Below are 27,351 nucleotides of genomic sequence, written 5' to 3' on the forward strand. Positions count from 1 at the left end.
GGTCTCTTTATATATACACAACTGAGTAGACATTAAAATGATACATTACTATGGTGAAAAGTAATGAAAGGAAAACAACTTTTCCATTTCGTGTGCTTCTCTGTTAAAATACTTTCATGCAGCATCACAGCAATAATTCAGTTTTTAAATAGTACTGGCTCTTTTACTAGTTAGTTTAAAAGTGATTCCCATAACATTTTAAAATTCCTGTCTTGTCTCTATACCATATTTTGCTTACTGTTTTCAAAGTGGCTCTTATTGACACATACAATGCACACCCACACAAGACCCCCCTGCTTCTTAACAGTATCTCAGTGTATGCTATTATTTTGCTCCCATTACACTAAAGAACCCCATTTTCAGTCACATTGAAGATGCCATTTGTTTCCAAAAGGTCAGCTAATACATACATCTTTTGTGAAAAGGGGAATGCATCTTTGGTGACATGGGAATTGTAAGTAGAATGTCTTGCAAGAAAATGTTTTATTTTATGACAGTCCCAGAAGGTAGGTATATAATTTCCTATATCAGTTGAGCATCTATAGTAAAGGTTATTTTCTTATAGTCCTAGCTACATTCTTGTTATTTACTAATCCACTGTCCCACTAGTTTCACTGCTCCCTTTTGGCCAGAATTGTGAACCCCTTACTCACATTGGAATTAGTAGAAGTAACTGCTCACCACTGTAGCAGAGCCAGAATCTGAACCTATATTTCAAAATCTCTCTTTCTAAAACAAAAAACCACTCAATCAACCTTGTCTTTACTACACACTGCTTTTTGATCTTTTAATCTCAAAGTTTTTTGACCACCGACTCGTCATCCTTTTCACTCCCCTAAGACCAAAAGTTCAAAACTTTTCTGCCACTCTCAGTCTCTTCCTCCCCATTGTCTTTCATTTACACTGTTGTTAAATTTCTTGACTCTACTCTGCTTTCTTTTACTAATCATCTCTCATTGAAAAATTCATCTCACTAACCGTCAACAATATTTTCACACAGTAAATGTTTCTCTTTGTGTATTATTTTAAAATGTTTACAAACAGAAGCTAAACTACTACTTACTCCAGCCTGTGGTGCTATGGTTGCTATGTTGAGTCAGAGGTGGATGAGGTGACAGAAGGAGACTGGAAGGAAACATGGAGGGACGGAGCATGGAGAGAAGGATGGGGACCATGAGGGCCATAAACTGAAGGAACACCGAGGAGTGGCATAAAGTCATGTTTCCCAAGGATTGTGGGAGCAGGGGGGAGTCAGGAAGAAGGGATTTTGGAAAGGAAAGCATAGAGGAATGTGCAGAGGACATGGAAGAGGGGACTGGAAAAGGTGAAGTGTTATTTACATGGGTGGGGTGTGGAAGTAAATTGGGATAATAGTAAGTAATGAATGATTCTGTGGGTTTAAGAAACTGGATTGATCTGTTAACTTTCCTTCTCTAGACTTTCTAACTTCATTTCCCCACTCCCCTTTAGAAGTTGTAGACATTTTAAAAAGAAAGTATAAAGGGTTTGGAATGTTACTTGGATGTCATTAAAACACATTTTCAGCCTTAACACTTTTGTAACGAAGTTACTTTGGTTTGGGAATGGAGAGTAACTTAAAATAAATTAGTTAGGACCTTTTGTTTCTATCCGCTTTTCCTTATTGCACCAATGGTAACTGAAACTTCATTTGTATTTTGTAACCTACATTACTACCTCCTGTTGATACACAGTGAAGAAGCACATATTAATATTTCATAACATTCTACAACTGTCTGGGTCATTGGCATTGCTCCCTCTCATTCTCTCAGAAGCCGATAAATTTTCATGAAATAGGCAACTACTTTATTGAGAACATATTTAATAAAAGGTATTTCTTTTTTTGCCAACATGTGTATATTGACAACAGCTCAAATCCAGTCACCTTAAATAATGCCCAAGATTTAGCCACACGACTTTCCTAAATGCTGTCACAAGCTACTTATTTCCTTTTTTCACTGTGCAGGGTAAATTCTGTTTTGCATTTCTCTGGAAGATATTAGATAGGGCTAGTTTAATTCTACTGGATTGTATTCACATCATTGATTAATTTTTTCATCTGTACTCATTCCATGGGTAGCCTCGAGAATCTAAGCTTCTGTTTCAAGCTGATCAAAAACCACTGGCTCAACCAAGTGCTAACACAGTTCTAAAGGAGAAGCCTTGTTTCATGAGTTTACTGACAGGGTAGATTCAATGAACTTTTGTTCATTATTCTCATCCAATGAACCTTTTGAAAAGGGGGTTCTCAATCTCAATACTTTTGAAGAATGTTTTCCAGACCCAGCAGCTGCTCAAGCTTGAGAGCATCCCTATAATCAGTGCTTAATAACTCCACGTTATCTGACAACTCTTTGTATACTACTGCAATTCTTGTTGCATAAAAGCATGTTTTTCTTGGGAGTGGACTTTGATATTGCCATATGTTTAAATGTGATTACCAAACTGAAAGATAATGGAAAAATTGTGGCCAGAGAAAAGTACAATAAATGGAAACCATTTCTTGTGGAATTGAGGCTACTTTCATTGAAGGCAATGACATAATTCCCATTAACTTAAATAGTACAGGATCAAGCCTTGAGAGAGTAGCTATCTTCATCCTGATTTTCAGCTGACCAGACTTTGTATGGTTTTGCTTGGCTTTGAGGCAAGTTTACCTAACATGAGATCAAATCTGGCCCTTTCACTGTGCACCCAATCTGATGCCAAGATTATACTAACATGCCTCCAAACACCCATATTTTAAATGACAGGAGAAGCTCCCTTAACTGTTTATGCTTTCTCTCAGCTGCTCCCTGGCCCATAAATATATTCACTAATAATAATAAAATAATATTATAAGCATGTATAATACACACTGTGAGGTAGTGTAGCAGGCCCTTTGTGGCCCCCTGCTGGAGGAGGCCCCAGGATCCTACTATACCCCACAGTTCCACTACACCCCACACCAGGAAAGGAGCAGCAAAGTTCGGTCCTCCAGGTCTGCCCAGAGAGGCTGCACAGAAGCAGTCAATCAAAGTCTGTCATGTTCAGATAAAAGGAGCTGAAGTGGCTTAGCAAATCAGTGCCTGGCAGGTCCTGGTATGACACAAAGGAACTCAAGGGACAACCAGAGTTTGGTTCTGGCTGCGTTTGCTTAAACTGGGGGAGAGAAAACCTAACATCTTTAACCTTTAGCTAAGGGTGAAAATAAAGGGGCTGAGTGGTAAGAGGCCCAGGAAAGTAGCAACAACAAGTTGAAGGGAGTAATATGTGGCTGCTGTTTATTGGGTCCCAGGGTTAGAACCCAGAGTAGTGGGTATGCACAGGTTCCCTTGCCGGGTTTATGCTTGTCGGGAGCATAAACCATGAGAAGGGTGACAAGGCTTGTTGGGAAGCTCAAGCAAAAGGTTGAATTTAAAAGGCCCAGAGCTGGGGCTGAAGACTATGGGGAGGATAGACAGATAATTTTGTTGGACTCTTAGCTGCTTCAGATGAGGTTCATTTGGACTTTGTGATTTGGCTACAGGGTCAAGCCATGGAAGACCAACCTGCAGGGGGCACCAAGGGTGCAAAAGGGACTGCAGTACCTCATGCAGCCACTAAAAGGTGCTCAAGAGGCAAGTTCCCTGTTACCCACACACACACATATGTTGGGAATACATGATGGAGTACAAAGGTTTTAATGGTATGCGTGGCCAAGGTGTAGGTTTTATGGTATGCACATCATTAAGACTCCCACTGTACAAATATTAATACAACATGACAAAGCCGTGGCTGGGATGATTTAGTTGGGATTGGTCCTGCTTTGTGCAGGAGGTTGGACTAGATGACCTCCTGAGGTCCCTTCCAACTCTAACCTTCTATGATTCTATGAACTTCTATTGCACAGAACACTCTCACATTTTCTGAATGGCATGTGTTACAGAAAAAATATTTCAGCAATGTTTTATAGAGTTTACATTTTTTAAATTGAAGGTATTTATCATATCCCTGTGCCTGTAAAGCCATGTGTCTTAGTTACTATGGTTATAGTGTGTGTGTGTGTGTGTGTTTATTATAAATATATGTATCATATAACCTGTATGATTGGTAACTATATATATATATAGTTACTTAGTTACCAATCATATAGGGGTCAAGGGAGCTTGAAAACCTCTAAATATAACCTAACACTAGCTTTTTTATACCCTCAAATCTATTAACTTTAAAGACTTGGACCCTTCAAAAAACAGAAGCAAGTTTTGGGTCCTGTTGAGAAACAGGATTCTCTCCTTCAAAATGGAATGAAATTCCCATGTGTAACCCAGTAGGAATGCACAAAAACTGGCTGTAGCTATAGCATTTTGTGCACAGAAAAGCTGTTATTGGTTCAGGCCTCCATACCACCAGTCCTGGGCCTCAGACCAGTGTAAACTTTAAGGAAATATTTCTGTAGGCTTATTGATTTAAAAAAAAAAAAAAAAGAAGAAGAAGATGGATGAAGTTTATCAGGGGCTCTGTGTGATAGAATAAGTGTGGTGGGAGACTTATTAGCAGGCAGAGGGTAGGCGAGGCTGTCAGAGGTGCAAAATACCCAGACTCTCACTGAGCATTGCATTGAACACTTACAACCTATACAAATGCCATAAATAATTTTCCTCCTTCCTTCCACAGAAAACTGTATCTTATTACCTGTTTTTTTACCTTTCACAAGTAAGTTAGTGCCAACTTTACTTGATTCATTCTTTTTAGGTGTCTGTCTTACACCATTTATCATTGGTTTCTGCAAGCAGAAAATTAGGAGAATTAAGTGAGAAATCACATTGAACTAACATTAGAAGAGACCCCTTGAGAATTAGACAGAAAGCGAGGGAGCTTTGGAGGTGAGATACAGCTAAGGGAGAGAGAGAGAATCAAGCAAATTTATTTTGTGATACAAGGAGAAGTAACAGGAAAGAAGCAAAGGCCAAATGTTCGCAGTGGTCTCAAGCCTACCTCTTAATTTACACTTGCAAACTACTATGCATTAAAACCAAGTAATAGACTGGCAGGTTGTTAGATATCTACTTAAATAAACTCCTGGAAAAAAGGATGTGACCAATAGGGTTATTATGACATTGTCTGGATTAGGGAGACCTTTTAGAATATGATTTAATATTAATATTGCAAAATTACAATAATTCATACAAGATATGCCATATCAGGTATCATTAGAAAGATTATAAATTGCCTAATATGATTATATTGTTTGTGTGTATGTCATATTTGTAATGTAGGTTATAAATATGTATGGCATATCTGTATTTCAACTTGTGCTGTGTTTCTGGGTGATACACCAGACAGGATGGCAGCAGCAATAGACCTGCTTGATGGCCCACCAAGGAAACTCACAGGTGCAATGAGCCCAGGAAGGGAAGCCAGAGCTACACCTTATGAGTCACCAGTCATGACATGCCCTAGGGACAGGCTTTTCCGTGCCATGTGCTGAGGGCTTGTGTTTGAAACAAGCCACATGGCAATCCACTATAAAAAGGAGCTGCACCACATCGATATTGTCTTCAGTCTTCATTCCTGCTTCCTACCTCTGGATCAATTTATCTGCAACTGAAGCTGTGAAACAAAGGACTGAGACCCTCCAGGTACTGGATGTATGCCAGAGGGACTGTACAAGCCTGCAAACTCCACAATTCTGCTGAGAATTTGATTATATATGGACTTTCAAATCATTTGTATGTATGAATTGTACGTATTGCTTTGACCAAGTTAACATCTCTTATTTGTTTCTTTCCTTTTATAATAAATCTTTACAGTTTTAGTTACTAAAGGATTGGCTGGCAGCATGGTATTTTGGGTAAGATCCAAACTTATATTGATCTGGTAATGTGGCTGACCTTTTGGGGTCAGGAGAAATTTTTGGTTAAGAGCATAGAGTTTTAATAACTTATCTCTTTACTGGACATAGTGGCTGATTGGGAACCAGAGACTGAAATGCAATAAAGGGAGCCGTGTATATTTTGTTTTAGCTGCTTGATAACCAATATGGGGAATTAGAAGCACTGTTTGTGGTTGATTTGGGAGTCTAACTTCAGTGTTACCCACCAGTGCTGGGAGAATCTGCTCTCCCCCTTTTGCAGCCTGCCCTGACCTTGGCATTTTCAGGTGGCCTACCCTAGGCATGGATGGGTCACAGTTATATAGAAAATAAAATGTTTGATGCAGAATTATTCTAGAATAGAATGGGCTTATGTCCATAATTGAATTTAATAAAAATTCTTTTAAAATTTTGTAGAAAGCAGAATTATGTACTTGAAACTACATGCATTGAAGTCAACAGCAAAGCTATCTTTGACTTCTTCACCCCTTCTCTAAAATTCTGCAGCATGGTTTAAAAATCCCACATATAGGGTTATAATTGCCTTTTAAATTCTGAGACTTTTGGATAAGAAAATCCACAAATTCACTTTGAAGGTATCTGTTTTCCGTACTCTGTATTGTTGTTAACAGTTGTGCAAGTGAAATATTTTCTCAATAAAGTTCACAGAAAGGGAAAGTAATGAACGTGTGTGACAATAGAAGTGTTCACATAGGCCAGCCATGTTCGCACAACCATCCTGAAAACTCTTGTAGGATCTATCACAGAGGACAAACAATACCATGTAATTTAGTTGAGCAATCACACTGTCCAAACAATGAAGTATGTACACTGAACACTCTGAGCAAGTCACAGCAAGTAGTTCCTGAGCAATCTAAAAACTGAAATAAGTTTACATAAAACTTTGTCAAATAATCGCAGATAATGACCAAAAAAAACCCAGTGGATTATTTCTGGATAATATGTGAACAAAAAATGGGGTTCTACTTGTTGAAAACATCATTTATTGCAATTAGTTTGACCAGCTGAATGTGAAACCCAAGGAATCTCCTGCAGTACAAAAAGCAAGTACCAAGGAATTTCCTGCAATACAAATCGTATGTACCCTTGATTTAAAAATTCAGAACATATGGGCAGAGATTGTATATTTGAAAATCAAGACTTCAAATCATGTTGCTTCAAAGGGATATTTTAATGGTATTTTACTAAATATATTTTTGTTTTTACCTTGATTACCATTTCAGGAAAAGTTTTATGAGGGGATCTTTGTCTCTGAGAGCTAGGTGTTTTGTGTGTTTGTCTCAGTCTTGTCTAAGGCACCTATCATTGGATTATCCAAGCACTTACTTTCAGAATTGTCTAGATAGGATTTGGGTTTTATTGTTTATAGTACAATATTATTAAATTGAAAAGACAATAATGAGAAACATACACTGGCTATGTGGTTGCAGGGAGGGAGGGCTGTGTGCGGCTTCATGTTTTTCTCTTCAGTGTTCCTGTGCCTCTCATTTTGTCATGTTCCCGCTATGCTGTCTTTCATTTATGCAGTTTTATTCTATTTGCTTTTCGTTCTTGATGAATTCTGGTTTGCCTATGCTAACTTTTTTAGCATTCTTTTTTTTAGGATTTTTTTAAATCGATTGTCTTCCCTTCCGTCTCTTTTAATGGAGTGCTCTGTGCTCTTGTATCTGCCTTTATGTATCTCGGTCTTCAATTTTTTTTTTTTTTAATTCTTTTTCCTCTCTAGGTCTTTTCACCTTTGAAACCCCTTAGTATTCTAAGTAGTTTAGGGAAAAAACCACCCAACCAGCCCTGGGATAGAAGGCTTTATTTAGATTATTTATCCAGTCAATAACTCCACATAGCAATAAGAATCTTCTGAAAAACAAGCACTTTGATTAACTATTACTGGAACGGTAATGCTGACCTGTGGTCATCCTGCAGTAAGTGCTTATTGGCTAGAGGGGCTGGGTCCCTGCTAACCTATAATTGCTCCTGATTGACTCCATTTTTGATCTTTTTGGGTTGCCAGCAGGGTAGCAACTTTCAAATATAGTATCAGGCTGGCCAACAGAAAAGCTGGGGAGCTGAGCAGTGTGTAGAATAAGTGAAACCAAAGAAATGCAAAGACGTCTGCTAGGAATGAAAGTTACGTGGGATAATTCCCAGGACCCCATATATGTTAGAAGATCTCTCCCTGATGAAACGGGGGGCTGTATTTCATTTTTTCTTTATACAGCATTAAGAACATTGGTAATAGTTCTCTAGTTCTTCTGCACGTACCATCTTTGTCCTATCTTTATTGAATTGCCTCTGTACATGCACTACAGTCAAATATGCACGACAGTCAGAGTGGAGAAAGGAAGTAGTACCATAGGAAGCACCACAGGAAGATAGACCTGGAATTCCCAGAGGAACATTATCAATGCTCAAACTCATGGTTAGGTTTGAGCACACAATTTCTGAGCTGGTTAAATTTTTTAAAAAGTAACTCTTCAGTGGATATAAAGAAAGAATAAGCAGGAGGCAAGATAGGGATAAGATAGCTAGTGCTCATATGAGCTTAGAACTTGCTAATTTCATGAAGGAACAGGATCATCTTGAAAGACGTTTGCAAGGAAAGCATGCACATTGGCTTTCAAATCAGTATGGAGTTAAGGCATCCAGGAATGCAACTTACTTCAGTACAGCACAGGCCTCCCCACCTGTATTCTCTCGTTTAGTGCTTCCCTCTTTTGTGCATTTCTCCTCCTTCTGCTGCACTGTGTTGTAGCTCCTCATGTCCCCTTCCTGATGTTCTATATTTTTCCTATCCCTTCTATTGCCTCCTGCCCTATGTTGTGACTCAGTATTTCCTATTCTGTAATCTCATTGTGTTTCCTTCTTCCCTATCCAGTCCTGCCTTCCTTCTGTGTTTTCTCTTTCTTTCTTTCTCTTTCCCGCCCTCTCTCCCTAGTACTCTTCGGTCCACAAGATTTCTAATGCACTGATCACTGTCATATCAAGACATGTTCTCCATTGTGCTCTTTGGAATGTGGCCAAAAGCAAATTCGAATAACTAGAATCCTGTCATGACAGGCATATTTTACTTTACTGCCAGATTAACTCTCCCATTAGATGCCAGAACAATGTTTCATTTTTGGCTGGCTATACTGGTGCTAATATGAATCCTTATTGAGCCTCAACAGGGACATCCTGTGCTTTCTGTGACCGAGTGTCATGGTGTCCATGATGAATCAATATGATGGTTGTGGTTTCCATTAATCAGTTTAAACTACTGAATAATATCCATGGTTTCTGTGTCATTGTGGAATGAAACCATGACAAATTACAATTTCATATGGCAATCTGATTTCCATGGAAATGGGCAAATCCTTTGTCTCAGCACAAAAAGAGGGTCAGGTTGGCCCTTTTCACAATTACTGACAATTGTGTATTTCGGTCCAACTTAGGTTTTTCTATAATGTCCATCACCATAGTAGGTGAGTCTTGCATAAATCAATTAGACTGGCATAGGGTCCATGGAGCCTTCAATTTTTTCTTCTTCCCATGTTATAGGAATTTCTGCTTTTTTCCCCTCTAATTATCACCCACTCATATTATTCTGGTTATAGCTGCAAAGTCTGATCAAAAGATGCGCCTTGAAGTGTACAGAAAAATATCTAAAAAGGACAGAATGTGGATAAGCAAGAGAGATGTAGCCTTTAAGTGTATTTTCTTCAATATTTTTTTAAGGTCATAAAAGAGACCAGTTAACTCCAAGTTATTTCTGTGAAGCTAGTTTTAAATAACAGGGTTTTAAATTGCCTGGAGAATTCTGAAGTCCCATCAGAACAACAAACTGATGAAATGTTAGATTTTTTTTTTTTTTAAACAGCCAGTTTTTTCTTTGATTCTTACATGAAGGTGCATAAGGTTTAATGCAGAGGGTGTTGGAGGCATAAAGAATCCACCTCTAAAGATATAATTCACCTCAGGACCAATTTCTCCTTCAGTCACACATCCAGTATTAGTTCAGCAGCATTGACTATGCATTGCATATTCACTAAAGCTTCAGAAGTGAGATATATCCGGAGAGTTATAACCAGTCATTTGTGTCTGCACTACTTTAAAAATAGAATCAATAACTTTAGCTTTGTGAAGAGCACCTTCAAATTTTACTTAAGATGCCAAATAATGTGATTTTAAGATAGCCATAATTTACTGATTTTTTTTTTTTTTTTTGAATTGGACCTGAAACTTGTTTGAACATTGATCCCTGTGGGATTGTGTTACTATTCTTGGGGTTGAGTCCTACATCAGCACTGTTGTCTTGATGACCAGGTTTCCCACTGTATTATAAGCACTCAGGATTCTTTAACAAGAGAAATGGGATTTTCTTGTTCATTGTGGAACTACGCACCTAGTGTTTCACAAGCAGCAAATATTTCTTCTGCAATAAGTTTACATTAGCAATATTACCTATATTCTAAATGTTAGGATTTGGTAATTTCAGCATTCCAAAATACTGCTGGAAATGAGGCTTGGATGTGGTCTCAGTTTTAAGGTTCTCTTGTATAATCAAAATATGCATACTAGTGCCAATGAATATTAGATCACTGAAAACTGTGTCTGATAAATTAATGATGCTTTTATAAATTTCTCACCCTATGATCTCACTTCCTTTAAGACACCAACAAAGTCCCATAATAACATTCTATAAAGTTAGACTATAGATTGCATTCTGATATCAGAAGTAAACAGAGACAAAGTACAGTTAATGCTAAATGATTAGTATTAAGGAACAAGATCAAAATGGAGAAACAGTAAATATCAGAAAATAATTACTTACAGGAAAGCACACACGCTGCCAGTTGGCCATCTGCACTTGGTACAACTGGAATAGCATCATAAAGCCTTGTTGTGCATATAACATATTTGTATATAATAGGATTAAAATATTATTTGGTAAGGTAAAATAACTTCCTTCTAAAAAATAAGATACTGAAATTGATCATAGCTTAGATCTTGGCACTTATTCGTTGGAATTAGTACCCTTGACTTCAAGGGGAAGGGTCCAGCTTCGCAGAGCAAGTGGCAGAATTGGGGTCTAAATTCCTAGCCCTTTTTGAAGTTTGTCTCTTCCTTCACAATTTCCAAAGCTTAGACCTGTATGTGTGGGTGCAGCTCCAATGACTGGCTCTTCCAGAGTGGCACAAAGCAGTTACAAATATACCGTGCCATAAAAAAAGTAACATTTTTTAAAAAAATAACTAAATTGCTTCAATTTGCTATAGTAATTTTTTATCACTTTTTTAAAATGACTATGAAATAGATTAAGATAAATGTTTTTGGTATACTTGAAATATGGCGCTTTGGAGTATTACTATGACAAATACAGGCTTCATTATTATACTTAATTTTCAATAAGGTATGTGCTGTTCTTTCTCCTAACTTCAATAAACACCATATTTAACACACTCGTAAACTAACTCTCTTAATCAGAAAAACCAGTCCTTAAGCAGTCATGATATTTTTTTTCCAGAAGAAAACCAATCAACACGGGTGACAGCAAAGGTGTAATTCTATAACTGTAACAGTCTCCAGACATTACATCAGCCACCACAGACACCGATACTATAGATACAGTACAAACAACAGCACCACCCAACTCGGAAGTTGCTTAATAGACTCACACCATAACTAAGTCACTTGCTACTTTATGCTTTCTTTTTAATCGATTATTTTGGTTCATTTGATAGCACTTCCTACCTTTGAGAGAATAGGTTTGACTTCATAACCCTTTATTTAAATATCGTGGCCAACTTTCTGTCTTACAAGTTAAATTATACCTCTATAGAAGTTATTGGCTCTTACAGTTTTAGATCAGATAATTTTAAGAGCACACACCATCAGAAGCTCACTCCTAACTATTTTGGTGATGCAATCACAGCCCTGCAAAGTCAGTATTCCCCAGGTGGAATATTATATTTATTCAGCTACACCCAAGGATTGCCAGGACCCAACCACAGGAATTAACTAGCTGAAGCAACTTGGGCAGTGAAGGCTGGAGGACTTGATCACCAGACTGGGGAAAACAATCACCCAGTTCAGTTTATAGCCCTAACTTCAGTGCTCTGTTTATTCTCCAAAGTAAAAGAAAGGAAACACAGAACAACCAAGTAATAGTCCTGTCCCCACCTATCTTCTGGGGCCATTTGGCCTTTGGCAGCTTAACAGTCAGGACTTTTCTCAATCCAGTGGGGTCTCCAGGGCCTACTTGCCCCTTTGCAATCCTTTGCTGCAGCTACAGGAGAGTGTATTCCTAGCCCTATCCCGGTCCTAGACTCCCTCATTGATCTACGACCCTTTATATTCCCCAGCTTGGAATTGTGGGACCTGATCACTTGCTGCCATCCAGCTGGGTTGGCTGATTCCCAGCATCTGCTGGGCTCCTATCCTGAACAGGACAGGCTGCTTCTTGGCCCATAAAGTGGTAAACTGCTTTGTTACAGGAAGTACCCAAAAAGCAAAGGCTGGATCTGAGAAACCAAGCCTCATACCCGTGCAAGCAAAACAAGTGTGCATGTTGAAATCTATAGAAAGATAAAAGAGAGATTGGGTAATAGTTAAAGTTTCATTACTATACTTCCCAGTTTACTTAAAAAAATAGTATGTTGTGATTTCATCTCCCACTCTCGTTATCTCTCCCTTTTTCTGCAAAGTACATTATCTCCACTCCCCCTCAGTTTGTATTCATTTGTAGTGCAAGGAAACAGAGATGTACAGCTACTGACATGTCTTTAAAAGGATAAGTGAAACAAAAAAATCAAACATTACATATGTCTACATCCACTCTTAAGAGGATGGACTTGATGAACTAGAAGGTGTTCCATTTCTAATTACTCAATCTTATGGTCTTATAACTCAACAGACAAAAGTACACTGTCGAGATGAATATATTTTAGATTTAGACTCAGTTTTAGCAATGACATTCTTAATAGTTTTGGAGGGACACACCTCTATTATGGATTGCCAGAGTGTTTCTGTGCAAGAATCTCAGGTAGAAAACAAGCCATAGAAAATCTCTTTTGCCCTCTTTTTTAACATATGAAATATAAATAAATATAGAATGTAAAGACACACACCTAGAGTCAATAACAAAGCAGCATGGACTGTGCTAAAAAAGAAACCCACCTTTGGTAAGTTTGGAGCAAGCAGCAAGTATACCTGTACATTCTATTCACTGTGCAGTGAATTAATCTGAGACCATCACACTATTGCCACACAGGTGGTGGTGTGAACCCAAAAGCTTTTTAACATTAGGTGTATCTACAAAAAGGGTGAAGAACAAAGAAGAGGAACTACTGAAGGAGATCAACTGTGCAGTAATAGAAAAGGGAGACTGAAGAGATTTGGAAGCCCTGAGGTGAGAGCATTTAGAGAAGAAGGAAGTAGTCCCCAGAGTTGAAGACAGCAGAGAAGATAAGGAGAAAATGAACAGAAAAGAGGTCCGGTTACCTTTGACATAGGAAAGATCATTAGTTACATTAGTAAGGCCACTTTCAGTTTAGTAGAAAGGATGGAATTCAGACTGACCTAGGCCAAGGGAAGTTAAAGGAAATGAAATGAAAGTAGTTCAAGAAAGTTGAAAAAGGTAAAATAAATTAGGTGAAGGAGAGAGACATGAGGCTACAAAAAGAATAGCGTGGTTGAAAACAAGGGCTCTAGATAAGGCAGTTGGTGATGAATGACAGAAGGGGAGGCAGTTAGAGAGGGCATCAAGGGGACAGGTCCAAGGGTTGAAGCCAAAAAACAAGTGGGGGACTCTGGCCTTGGACATCAGGGGAATAAGGAGGACAGGAGAACAGATGCAGGAGAGGATAAACAAGTGAATGGGGAACTCCTGCCAGACATCACTGATGTTAACTTTGAAAGAAAGTTGCAAGATCCTGAGAAAAGAGGTAAAAGGAGCTGAAAATGGTTGGAGACGAGGATGTGAACAGGAAAAATTAGAGAACAGCTGAAATGGATTAAGGGCCAGGAAGTGCATAAAAGTTGGATTTCTTGATGAGGAACAGGGAAGAAATGAGCAAATGTATAGTGGAGGAAGTTGTAGGACTTCCCTCAGAGGTGCTCAGCAGAGAGGCAGCAGAAACAGAGATAAAGATGATGGGAGAGGCAAGGCTTTGGACACATAATATGCACATATACCCTGAAAGGCAGCTCTGGGTCTCTGTGACTGTCAATATATATTTCTAAATGTTTTGTTTGGTACAACTGAACCAATGCTTTTGATACAAAGTAGAGGAGCACACAGAAGCACTGGAATGATGGGGAGCACAACCCCTTGGTATCAAAGCTGGCACTGATTTAAAAAAAAAAAGAAAAGAAAAGAGAGAGATCCTCTGGGTAAGCAACTATCTGGACTGCCTTGGTCCATCTCAATTTATAATCTGACTGGTATGACACCACAAGGACTTGGACTCCTTGTACTTTGTGTTCTACTTTGATGTATAGAGAACGCATGAGGTACCAAACATTCTGTTGATAAAGTGCACTGTGGACAAAAAGATGAAGGAATTCTAATGACTGATCCTCAGATAAAAAGAATCAATGAAAAATATCCAGCTGTGCTAAAATGGCTTCAAATTACCATTTATGCAGCTGATGCATGCAATAGGTGTCTCTTGGTATTGGAAAGGAAAAGAAAATAATTATGAAACAGCAGTCTTCTTGGCAACATACCAATGAAGTGCACTTTTCAATCATAAGGAACATGTAGGACTGTGGAAATAATGCCAATTAGAAGAAAATATATGCTATTGAAAATTCTCAGCACTATTACTAGAAGACTATCAACCAGATTTACAAGCCCACAGAGGAAAGATTTTTTTTAAATTAATCAGTGACTACAAAAAAGCAATTTTATATATATTGCATAGTTGTTTGAAGTTTATATAATACATATATATTTTTTTATATTTTGTGGGGGTAATATAACAATTGATATATGCAATTATTTATATATATTTTTATATAATATATATTTATATTATTTTTTATATTTTGTGGGGGTAATATAACAATTGATATATGCAATATACCAAATATATAATAATATAGAGATAGTTATATTATTGAGTTATCAGTAGGGGTCAGGATTCCACTGAAATCTGTACTTAAAGCAGGACTGAAATCCTACTTTCCACACTTGAATGACTTAATTTAGTCCCCATATTCAGCTCAACAACCCTTTAGCGGACAAGTGAATTTTTAATGCAAATTTTAAGTAAACTATTTACTCGTGTTGCAGAGGAAATATCTTTAAGTGTTTCTTCTTTCCGAAATTTTGCTCTGTTTTTTTTCTTCATATTTCTTTGATTTTCTCTAGCTAAACAAACTAGAGTCTCCACAAACACAGATGCATTCAGTTAACATCTTGGACATGTAACAGTCAGAACACACAGAATTATTTCCCTGGTCCAAGACAACAAGGTTGAGTGTCACCGAGATTAGCAGTTCTTATCTGATTTGTTAGCTACTTTCGTTCTTTAGCCCTGCCAACTTGCACTCTAGACTCATTGGCGCTATTCTTCACAGAGGACACAGGAAGGCAGGCTGCACAGCAGCGGTTGGGGGAGGAGGGAGGTGGACAGAGGAGACAAAACAATAGCACTTGGGGAGCCCTTCAAGGAACTCCTTGCCAGAGGATGTTGTGAAAGCCAAGGCTATAATGGGGTTCAAAAAAAAGCTAGATAAGTGGAGGATAGGTCCATCAGTTCCTACTTGCCAGGATAGGCAAGGGTTGCTGTTTGCCAGAGGCTGGGAATGGCTGATGGGATGGATCATTTGATGATTACCTGTTCCGTTCATTCCCTCAAAGCACCTGGCATTAGCCACTTTTGGAAGACAGGATACTGGCCTAGATGGTCTGACTCATTATGGCCATTCTTATACTGTTGCCATTGCACAGATACATTTGTCCCCACCTCCACAGGATTCTCCCACCAAATACCTCTTTGAACTCAGCCTCTCATCCAGACTCAGTCACTTGCCTGTCCCACTGCACCACAGCTCAACCCTCGTATATCCTTTTTTGCACTGAAGCTGCTAAGCAGGGATGGTTGGGGAGCTTGTGGGGGGTAAGCTATGCCATGGTTAAAAGTGGCTTCAGGAGCGGTGCTGCTTGTTCTGTTCTTGAGGCAACTTCAGGTACAAGTTTCCTTGTCTTACTAGGGACAGGGAGATGAAAAGACTTACACCTGAAGATGCTTCAGGAGTGGAACTAGCAGTACAACTTCTTAGGCCCATCTATCTGTTATAAACCTACAGTGGACAGGGGTGCTGGAACAATTTTTATAATGGGGGTGCTGAGAGCCATTGAACCAAACTGTAAGCCCTGTATAGGATGAAAGCCACTTCAAGCTGGGGGAGCAACAGCACCCCCCACACTCCTGGTTCCAGCACCTATCAGCACCCGCTGCACCTCTAGTTCCAGTACCCATGACAGTGGAGATTCCAGACAGAATAGGTCTAAATAGGTCTGTCACAGCAGGACTACAGCTAGGAAAAATGAATAATCCTCTAATCTGGGGCCATACACCACAGACACTAGTTTGCACTAATTCATAATTTTAATTTAAAACCCCACTTTCTCACATTGTCCCTGAATACCGAGTTTATTTTAAATACATAAAAAAATAAATCTCCTGTTTTGGATTTCTCAGGGCATTTCCATCTTCTAAATGTCCATCTATTAAGAACATAAGCTTCAGATCAGAAGTTGTCTTTTTGTGTTCAGATTCAAGTGAATTGCTGATGCTAAACAAGTTGTAAACACATATTAATTGCTTCCACAGTAGCTAATACGCTAAGGAGGACAGAAGGTGTGTAGACTAAAAGAGAATAATATCCCTGCAAATAAGTAATGGTGTGAGGATGTCATAAAGTTATTACTGCCACTTGTTTGTGCTAACCAGTATTCATAAGTGGTAGAGCCACTAGTGAGTCATGCAGGGTCTCCCTGAACCAAGCAAATGAAAATTTGTACAGTGCCCTATATGAGTTTATATGTCCAGCATACCAGGGGCCAAATTACAAACTTGCAAGCCACTCTTATGCATGCACAGGAATGAATGAATGAAGTACAAGCAGCATGGAAGGAAGCATTATGCCTATATAAGACTAATTTCCACCAGCAAGTGCAGTCAACAATGGCTGATAAACCTTGCAGAAGTTGTAGCCAGGGCTTTCCAAGAGTTGTAGCCAGACCTTTCCACTGCACAGCCCTGCTGACGCATGCTGGTTCATTAGATAGTAGGACCTTGGCCACATACCTCTAGGTATTAAACATTTGAAACAGAGTTAGCTTCTCCACATCCACCTCACAGCTTGGTACCTGACCACAATTGTGTCTGGTGCAGGTGCATTTGGGAAAGAGCTTCCTGTGCATTTCTCCCCAGTCTCCAGCACACCTGTTCTGGGCTAGCTATAATTTAGCCCTATATACAGAGCAGAAGTGGAAACTTGAATATGTTACATTTCCAAGGGATTTTAAAGTTGTCAAATTTGATGCTACTCACTACTTCAGTATGTAAAACTGGGCAGGGCTTTGATGCATTTGGGTGTCTGAGTGCTGCAACAAATCCATGACAAACATTCAAAGTGTAATGTTCCAGTAGGAAAGGGGGGAGGAGTTTTTTCAATCATCCGGAGTTGGAATTTTCAGATGACTAGCCCTGTTATTAAAATAAATGTTGGAGGTGAGGGGGAAGATGTACAAAAAAATACATAAATCTAACTTGCAGAAATCTAGCAAAACCATACAAACACAAGTTTTTATTATGCAGTTATTTAAAACCCCATACCTCAAACAGCAAGGGTGATAAATTGTAAAGGCCTAGCCCAACACATTTTCAATTAAATGACTAAATTAATGTAGAGACATTTAATTAAAGTTACACTACTTTTTCCAAATGTTAATTAAGATGCTATCTAAAATTAAATCTCTCCAAAACCCCTTTTATATTTCAGCTGCTCATCTGATACAGATATAATTAAAATTCTGGAGGTTCACCTAACCAAATACTGGGGGAAAAAAAAAAAAAGAAAAAAAACCCTGCAGCAATTTGAAAGACTGCTGTTTTAATGGCAATCCTACAATTTTTGAAGTAGGAAGACAGCACAAAAACAGTCCCACAAACAAATCTAGCCTTTCATACTTGCACAGATTTATTCATTCAGCATTGTGGGTCATGAAGCTTTTAAAGATTTTCTTCTAGTAGAGGATAAGTGATCAACAAGACTAGGAAACAGATGGCTAAGTCCTGTTCACCTTTATATGAGCTTTACATTGAAGTAAACACAACTTCTTTCATGAGTAAGGCAAGCAGATTTTGGTTCTAAATCCAGAAGCCGAATATGGAAGGAACAGTTTAGCAGTGGGGCAGTTTTCCTCATCACGATTGGAATCTCTTCCTGGCAGCCGAAAACACCCTTTCTTCTTGTTCTTTTATATCTTTGGTAGGACAGGCCCGAATTGGGCTGAACTGATGGTGTGGACATGTGCAAAATTTTATCCCACGACAGAGGGAATAAAATCATCAGACTCATTTTATTTGACAGAACAAGTGAACATAAACAGGTGCCAGATAGTGGTGGGTGCCAGATACTGGTTGATCCAGAAACAGAAGCATTTGGATTGTGAAGATCTCTAGCTCTTACTGAATTATTTATGGCCAACGATTGTTCTTCTAAGAGTTACTCCTTGGGAAAAACTAATCAAATGGAATATTAATTGAAATACAGTGCAAGACTAATTTTTAAATGACAAAACAAAAACAATTTCTAAATGAGGACTAGTATAGCCACAAAATTTAGATCCAGACTTGGAACGTTACAAAGCATGGGAGGTACTCAGCTGTGTGATTTTGTTTTTGTCCCTCTCTAACAGTAACCGGTATACTCATGTGCTTGCTAGATCACCAATATACAAAGATAGAAAACGTTTTCTTCCTTATGTGCCTGCGTTCCAGGAACTCAAATAATTTTAAAAGTAATTGAGTATGTGGAGAATAACACTGCCTTCTGAGGGTAATGTCAAAGAACCAAAAAGAAAAGGAAAGGGTGTAACAATTTCTAGAATAATATGTATTTTATTTCTTTGTAAGCATCAGCACATGGAATCAAAAACCAATCAAATCTTCCATAATTTTGTTTGCAAAAGACAGAGAAATGAATTCTGCTCCACTGGAGTTGCAAGTACTTATACCTGGTCTGGCCTGAACTCAGCTCTCCATGCCCACAAATACGTCCACATCTTTTGCTTTGTTTCCAGTACTCAAACCACAACTACGAACTTGAAGGTAAAAACACCCCACTCCTACCATTTTTCTGTAGAATTCACACAGAAAGGGTTGGAAATGCAGAGGTATACACAGAGTTATTTTTTCTTCTGCAGAAATTATGAACTGAAGGCATGCCAACCGGCATAATATAATTAAGGTCACTTCAGGATTTGAAATCTGGGCAAACATGTAGATCCAAAGTTCATCTATAATGGTCCAAACTAAATCACGGCATCTGAACTATCTCCAACTTTAGCTGAGAAGGGATTCAAAATTTGGACTTGACCTATAAATCTCAATTTTGTGGCATGGCTCATCGCTATTTTAAACACATTTTCATATCTTAAAGAGCATGTAAAAATACAGAGTTGAATATGGTCATGCAAGGTGTGGAATTAAATTATTATACCATTTTATTTGTAAATGTGCAAAGTGGAAAAGCAAACCAAAAACCTCTGGAATTAAAAAAATTATGTCCTGTGTACTCCCTGTCTTTGTCACATGATAGAGGGGCAAACTTGCTTGCAAAATTCCATGGAATTTGGATTACAGACTATGAAGGCCTTTCTCCTCTTGTGTGAAAAGGTCAAGAGGTCAAACAGAAGTTATAGGGCAAATAATATGACAAATGCATAGAGTCTGGGAATCTGATGAACTCAACATAGTCAGCATGTAATGGCTGTGCTTCTGTGACTTCCTATCTCCCCCACAGCTGTGTCAAGTACAATACCATATGGCCATCATCTCCTTTACTGTAAAATTTTTATCTATGAAGGCTAAGTGGCCTGGAATTCATGGAAGGAAAGTTAATGTTGCAATATCCATTCTACTAGCTAAACGCTTACAGTAAATATATAAAAGGTTTGACTGTATCAAAGAACCTAATCATCTTGAAAAGATTACATTCCAAAAAGTTAAATTTGTGACAACAACTAAAACAAACATCAGAGCTTCTATGGCCTTGCTTATTGTCCAGCTGTATCTTGCACGAATCTGACCCTAAAGGATTGCCAGTGTGAAAGAAGTTGTAATTCAACAGTATTGCCACCACTAAAAGCTGGCCTCTGTTGGGTGTGTCACTCCCCCACCTCTGCTTTCTCCTGAAGGAAGGAAGGATTGTTTTTGGTTTCTGAATGGTTTTAGTTCTCTTTTTTAAATACTGGTGTCATTGCAGAAGGAGAATGAGACAAGAAGAAACTGGCAGGAGGAGAAAAGAAGGACGCTTTGGGGAAAAGGATAAGGAAGCTTCAAGGAGACTGGAAGGAGGGAAAGGTAAAAATGAAATGAAGAGAGCTGTTAATAAGAGCAAGAAGGAATTCAGTGGCTGCCATTACAAACATGCCAATTGTTCTTTAGATAACTCAACATTTGCGGTATGCCCTATAATTCCCGATATTTACCACATGATATACCTATGTACACCTTTTACTACTTAAATATTGCGTGTGACAGATATGGCAATTTCCTGACATATCCTTGGGAGACCTAATTGAATTAAGTTTACATATCTTTGGGGTCCATTGTATTAAATGAATGGCTTATGTATATTGTGGGATGGGACTGTAAGTAACCTCTATAGGAGGGAGATGTGATGGGAGGCCTGGATAATCTAAGGACTATGTTGAACAATGTATAGATAAGAATGGACAATAAATGTGAAGTGGATTTCCTGGGAAATAGCTAAAGGAGAGGTTAATGCAAATTCCCTACTTCTGGTTATGTAAAAACAGCTATGCCAGGAGGAGAGGGGTCTTTCACTGCTGACTACCTGTTCCCAGAGATTGGATGTCAGAGGCCAGAGTTGTATAAAGAAATGGATGAACTACTTAGTTGGAGACAGTTAGGAACTTGTAAGCACAAGGAAAAAGCCACTTGCGCATTTTGATGAACTGAAGTAACTCCAGCAATTGCCAAGAATTTTGTTTAAAAGGTGACCTTCTGTAGTTCTCCTCCTTTTCACTTTCAGAAGGAATTAAACATGAAATAAATTATGTAAAAATGCTATATAGTTACAACACACATTCTGCACCACTACCAAGATCAGGAGGAAGCCAAAAAAAAAAAAAAATTAAAAAAATTAAGGAGGGAACTTTTAAATATTGGTTTCCTTTGAATCACTAAAATTCTCTGGGACAAAACTATCTCCCCAAGGGCTATGAGAGGGCAGTGGAGGGGGCAATGCATATATATATTTGCAAGTCACTGAATAGTTGCAGACAAATCTTGTAAAATGCTGTGCAATAGGATTGCATTAGCATGTGGGTCATTGGAGAAGCTTAGGCATCTTGGGTTTTTAATGACTGTCTAATGCATGTTCACTTATGCTTGTATAGAGAATATATTTTTGAAAATGGATCAAACAATTACTTGAATTGGAAATATAATTAAGCCAACGCCAGTTGGTGTGTTTCATTAAGGTAGATTTTTGTTACCGCCAGATTCCTGATTTCTTATAGCCTTTAAAAATATTGTACCCTAAACTACAGCTATTGCTGGATGAATGCATACCTGAGAGGATAATTCATGCTTCAGATGAATCTTTGTTCTTTACAATGTTGTTAATTCTTCATCTGGGATATTAAAAACTGTAATATAAATCTAAACTATAAACAATTACATAAGATACTGTATGTGTGGAGGGCAAAACGGGGGAAGAAAAGAGAAGAGCACTGGCGTTTGATTTTAAACACAAAGCACATAATTTCCAAAGGTTTCTCATTTAATTCTAATAAAAAAAGAAATGTCCCTAAGTAATTCATCTTCATCCTCTAGGTATGTGAATGACATTTTGTTCTGATGTGCTTATAAGAAACAAAATCCCTCAGTGATGAGGTCTTAAAATATTTCTTTTTATGATGTTCCGAGCTTGACAAACCTTGGTAGAAAATAGAATACTCTTTAATTATGAATAAATTAACTAAATTAGTAACATGAGATGGATATGCAATTAAAAGACTGTTAATTGAAACTGGAAACACAGCTGTATACAGCTTAAAGATGAGTCACACCAGTAATGACGCAGATGTTTATAGAATGTGATTATGTTTAGGAGGAGCACACTACTGCAGCTCCCCAGCCCATTCCTATATTGTGTCATTGAAATGGTTTTTAAACCTACGAACGCTCAGGGATCAAGATCTCGGGGACAGCAAATTAGGCTCCCTGGATATGTGAATTAGTGTTGTCTAAATGTCCGCAATTTAATTCTCCAGCTTTCAAAGAATGTAGACACAGAGCCAATAGCAAACATCTGTTAGTTATATGGTTGTCAAGAAAGAAAAAAAAATCATTGCTGGCAAGCCAGATCCTGCCTGAATCTGAGAAAGACAGTAAAGTATAGTATCTGTAAACAGTAACATTGCTGTGTGAATGTACAAAACATGTAAATATCACAGCCTGGGGCAGCACTCTGTAAAGTTTGTGTACATATGCAAATAGAACCTCTGCTGGCTTATTCTTTAAAACAACACATCTTACGGAGAGGGAAACAAAGAGGATTCCTGACAAAGTTTTTAAAATGTTTGCATTTTTTGTGATTCTTGTGTTTCTTCATTTTTCACTTCCTTCCCAGCATACATACTGTTAGACCCCATACACCATGTTTCTTCAGTCTCAGAGAAATTAGAAAGCACAAATTTTCTCTCTGGACATATTAGGGGAGTTATGTGGACTATGTATTAAACTACAGTCAATAAAGTTCTGCAAGCTGCCAGAGTAGCCAAAGCCTACCGCCCTAAATTAATGTACATAACTCCATGACATCAGTCTAAAGTCTGCTTTAGACCTTCAGCTTTCATTTAGCATAAGCACAGCTTCATAAGAGAGTCTGTTTAAATATCAGTAAACCATTTTACAGATTGTTCTGACAGCTTTAGAGACTATCAATCAAACATTATATTAAGTCCTGGTTGTATTTTCTCTCTCTCTCTCTCACTCACTCACACAATTGTGGAGATTACTGAGAGCAGTGTAGGTATGTAAGGGTACAGTAGCAGGAGGGAAGAAAAACTGGATTTGTCTCTGCCCTTCAGCAGCCATATTGTGAAAACATGACACTCTTATTGACTGCCCTCGTCATGAAGGAACAGGATTAAATTTAGACTTTTTTTAAAGAGGAAGACTGCATAATTTTGTGACTGAGCAGTGTTAATCTGACAATAATTAATGTGACATACATAGCTGAATAAAGTTCTGAAGGAATGACAAGAAAATATAAGCCCTTTAGCTCTAAAAGGCAAACAGAGTTGGCTTCAGGGCTACATTTAGTAATTTTGACACCTTTTGCCTGGCTAAGGTTCAGGTAAGGTCAAAAACGGTATTTAAAATGCTCTAGTTTGAGAGAAGAAATCAGGGTGAGAGACTACACAGGGGACAAGAGTTACTTTATGAGAGAACAGAGACTTTTCCACTTATCTTTCAGAAAGTACACCTAATCAAATATTGCACTGCTGAAACACTAACCTCAATCTGCACGGCAGGCATAACAATGAGTTCTGTCACACTTTAAATATCAAATATGGTCACGGACTAAACGATTGGGTGTGACACTCTGTACCACAAAGTAACACCCTGGACGCCCCTGCTCCCCCACTCACCACTGTGATATGATTATATGTTTTGTACAATGCATGCCTGGCGAGGTATCATTTGAAAAGCCTTGATCTGTTGAACATTAATATACCGTTGGATTGCATGTACTATCATTGTATGAGAAGTTATGAAGTATTGCTATATATGTTACTGAAATATGTTATGAGGCTGGGAGACTCTGACAGCCAACCTTTCAGTTGTAGCAAAGGACTAGCCAGACATGTGCTAATGGCTCATTACAGGGAATCCACCCTCCCAGCTGCCATCCCAGAGACTTCTCAGAGAGAGAACATGTAGGCAGTGGAGACTGCCTGACCAATGTGGGCTGCCTGACTCCCATATCTCAGGCAGGATCTTTCTAGCAAGCTGGAAGCAGGTATAAAGAGAGAGACAGTGACATCATGACTCTCTCCCCATGCCTCTCTCCCCTGCCATCTCAACACCTGGAAGGAGGTCTGGAAGAAAAAGACTTTGAACTGAGGGAGTTTGGTATTGAGCACTGTGCACTGAGGAACTGTAGTCAGGGTGAGACATTGTTTGATTCAACTCTTGCTTAGACTAAAAGTTTAGGATTTAGAATGCATGTTTACTTTTTCTTTTCTTAAGGTAACAATCTGACCTTTATGCCTATCACTTATATTCACTTAAAATCTATATTTCCATAGTTAGAAATCTTTTTTATATTTTACCTAAAACAGTTTGATTGAAGTGCTTGGGAAATCTCAGTTTAGGTTAACAAGGGCAGTTGCATGTCCACTATCCTTTTGTTGGCATGGCGAACTAGGTTTACATTGGCCAGGCTTCTGACCAGTACAAGGTGGTACAGTTCTGGAGTGCAAGACTGGGGAGCTGGGGGGAACTGGCTGGAGCCTCTCTTTTGATGGTTCATGAGTGACTGGGAAATCATTTATGTAACTCAGTTGGGTGGGTCCATGACTGTGGATGTCTGAGTAAGTGCAGTGCCTCTCAGAGGTATATAGCTTGACATCAGCATCACAATGTCAGAGGCAGCCCAGGTTGATGCATCTGGAGGGCTCAGCGGTCCCACAATCCAGGTTGCACCTCAGGGACCCGTCACAATTTTGTCACACCTTAAATATCAAATATGCTCACAGACTAAAAGATTGGGAGACTAGAGATGGGGGGCAAAAGGGGAAATGATACATAACACCTGAGACTAGACAGCACATCCTTGACATGCTGCCAGTGTAAAGAGGCAGCGGGAAGGAAGCCATAAGCTGGAATACAGTAGATGCATTCTCTAGAAATGTATGATTTTGCTTCTTTTCATGTAGTTAACAAGAATGGCACTTACACTATTTAGGTTAGGTTTTACACAATTTAATGCATACCACCGATTTTGTCGTTCTTTCTCATTCTCTCACTAGACACACTACAATCTCTCAGATTGTAGATTGAGGATTTCACACAGACTGTCTGAAAGAAATGAACCAGCTCTCGACATATAAGAAGAAGACAATGAACTATACATGCCTGGAGCCTACAGAAGTAAAGAGTTTTTCCCAAAAGGTATGCCATGCACGTGGCTAGGATCCTCCAGCTGCAAAAGAAATGCCTAAGGAACATGAATGAAAACAGACTGTAAGCTGTTTAGGGCAAAGACTGTAATTTAATGTACATATCTGTACAGCACCTAGCACAGTGAGGCTCCAACTTGGCTGAAGCCTCTAGACACAACTGCAATATAAATGTTAAATAATAACAATAGTAAATAATAATTAAGAGGGCAGGATCAAATGAGAAATTTATTCATCCGTTAATTCATAAATCATTCATTAATACACTAAAGACTGTATAACTAGAGCAGTTAACACAAAGTTGGAAAGCACAGAATGCTTTTAAATAAATAGGCAGCATTTAAATGAAAAGAAAGCTACAACACAAGCTATTACCAAATGAAAGATGCCAGACACATGATTTGTGTGTGTCTACCTGATACTCCCTAATCAGCCTCTTAGCTGTATTCTCACTCAGCAATTCTGCCCAATGTTAGTTCCAACAAGCCCCTCTTGTCCCATAATTTTGGGATCAATTAGCATGGTCAGTTAAAGGGTGAGGTGCATCACTGCCCCCTTTCCGATTTCTCTTACAGCCCCCTTCTCAGGGATTAAGCCTGTGTCAGGCAGAATCTTGCAATCCCTTACACTTCTAGGATATAACACTGCAGCTGGAGGTGTGATTTGCAGCTTGTATAGACATGCCCACACTAGCTGTACTCTAGTTAGCTCACTAAAAATAGCAGTGATGATGCAACGGAGTGGGCTTCAGCACAGGCTGAACAAACAAGTATGTACCCAGGTAGACTTGTGTAGCCTGTGCTGAAGGTCGCATCATGGCATCCTCACTGCTTTTTTTTGTGGCAAGCTAGCTAGAGTACAGCTAAGGCAAGCACGTCTACACTAGCTGCAAATTATGTCTCATGGCTGGAGGGTAGATGTATCCTCATACTGGGACCAAGTGCACTGTCCCATACATGCCAACTGCTTATTACCATGCAGGTCCAATTGATTTTGGACACTAGTATTTCTTCCCTCTGAGAACCTGTGACCAGTGATAATATTAAGTGACCACCGTGAAACACCTCCTTCTTACTGTCTGGTTTGTCCCAGATGGTCCCCTACTGGTTGTAGAGAGATGCTTGTAGAAGATTGTGATTTAGAGACACTCCCTAGTATTGGACAGTGCTGTGTGAATTGGGAGATGTGCCCCCCATCAGATCTAACACGGCTGCTCTCAGCTGCACACCTGGAAATCACTCCTGTCTGGGTTATTAAAGTTCTATTCCTTACTCATTCAATAGTGTGGTCTTTAATGAACTCTGAAGACCTTTACACGATGTCAGAAGTTGTGAATGAGTTCAGAAACTACAAGAATTTGGAGGAAAACTCCTGTGTTTGCAACCGAAAACAGACAAACGCAGGGAATCTCTGAAAACAAAGACAAAGGAAGCCTTCAGCAAATAAGTGAAAGCTCTAAGAATGGATGTTTTACAACCTCCTTCCACTCTGCAAATGTCAAGTAATGTTGCAAAGAACTGGATAAAGTTTAAGCAGCGATTTCTGTTGTATTTGTCTGCCATCAGGACGGTCATGTGGCAAGTGTGGATCACGGCATGGCCCCAAACAGTGTCTTGCCTATGGAAAACTCTGTCATAACTGTGGGAAATTTAATCATTTTGAAAACTGCTTCAGATCCCAAAGGCAGAAAAGTCAAGTGCATTTAGTTATTGACAACGTGACTGAGGAGTTTTTTGTAGATATACTGAGATCAAGCAAGCCTAATGAGAGGGACTAGACACTGCCTATGACAGTGAATGGAACAGTCATTCCACTGAAACTGGACACAGGAGCTCAGGTTAATATTCTATCTGCACAAGATTATGAGAGACAAACATAAATGTAACTGGGTCTTCTGGAACAAATATACCAGTACAGGGATGATGCTTTGCTAGCGTTAACCATAAAAACACCATATACAGGCTCCCTTTCATTGTAGTGCCACAGGAGGTGACACCAATTTTGGGCCTGGCTGCATGTGAGAAACTCAATCAGGTATAAAGGG

General features: G+C 38.8%; 1 protein-coding gene across 26 annotated transcripts in view; it reads right to left on the minus strand.

The window, feature by feature from the left end:
• The window catches only part of DMD (dystrophin), a 1,854,857-nt gene that overhangs the window by 183,656 nt on the left and 1,643,850 nt on the right, over positions 1 to 27,351 (minus strand). Inside the window, exon 61 of one of the 26 annotated variants that reach the window (XM_067545088.1) lies at positions 25,127 to 25,345. The exons of the other annotated variants lie outside the window; for them this stretch is intronic. Within the exon in view, the coding sequence (XP_067401189.1) occupies positions 25,271 to 25,345 (75 nt within the window). The 3' untranslated portion in view covers positions 25,127 to 25,270. Of the gene's footprint in view, positions 1 to 25,126; positions 25,346 to 27,351 lie in introns of those variants that run through there. 26 annotated transcript variants of the gene reach the window in all.

Source organism: Emydura macquarii, unplaced genomic scaffold (assembly GCF_026122565.2).
Source record: "Emydura macquarii macquarii isolate MOO-44397 ecotype Brisbane River unplaced genomic scaffold, CSIRO-AGI_Emac_v2 contig_1043, whole genome shotgun sequence".
Lineage (NCBI taxonomy): Eukaryota > Metazoa > Chordata > Testudines > Chelidae > Emydura > Emydura macquarii.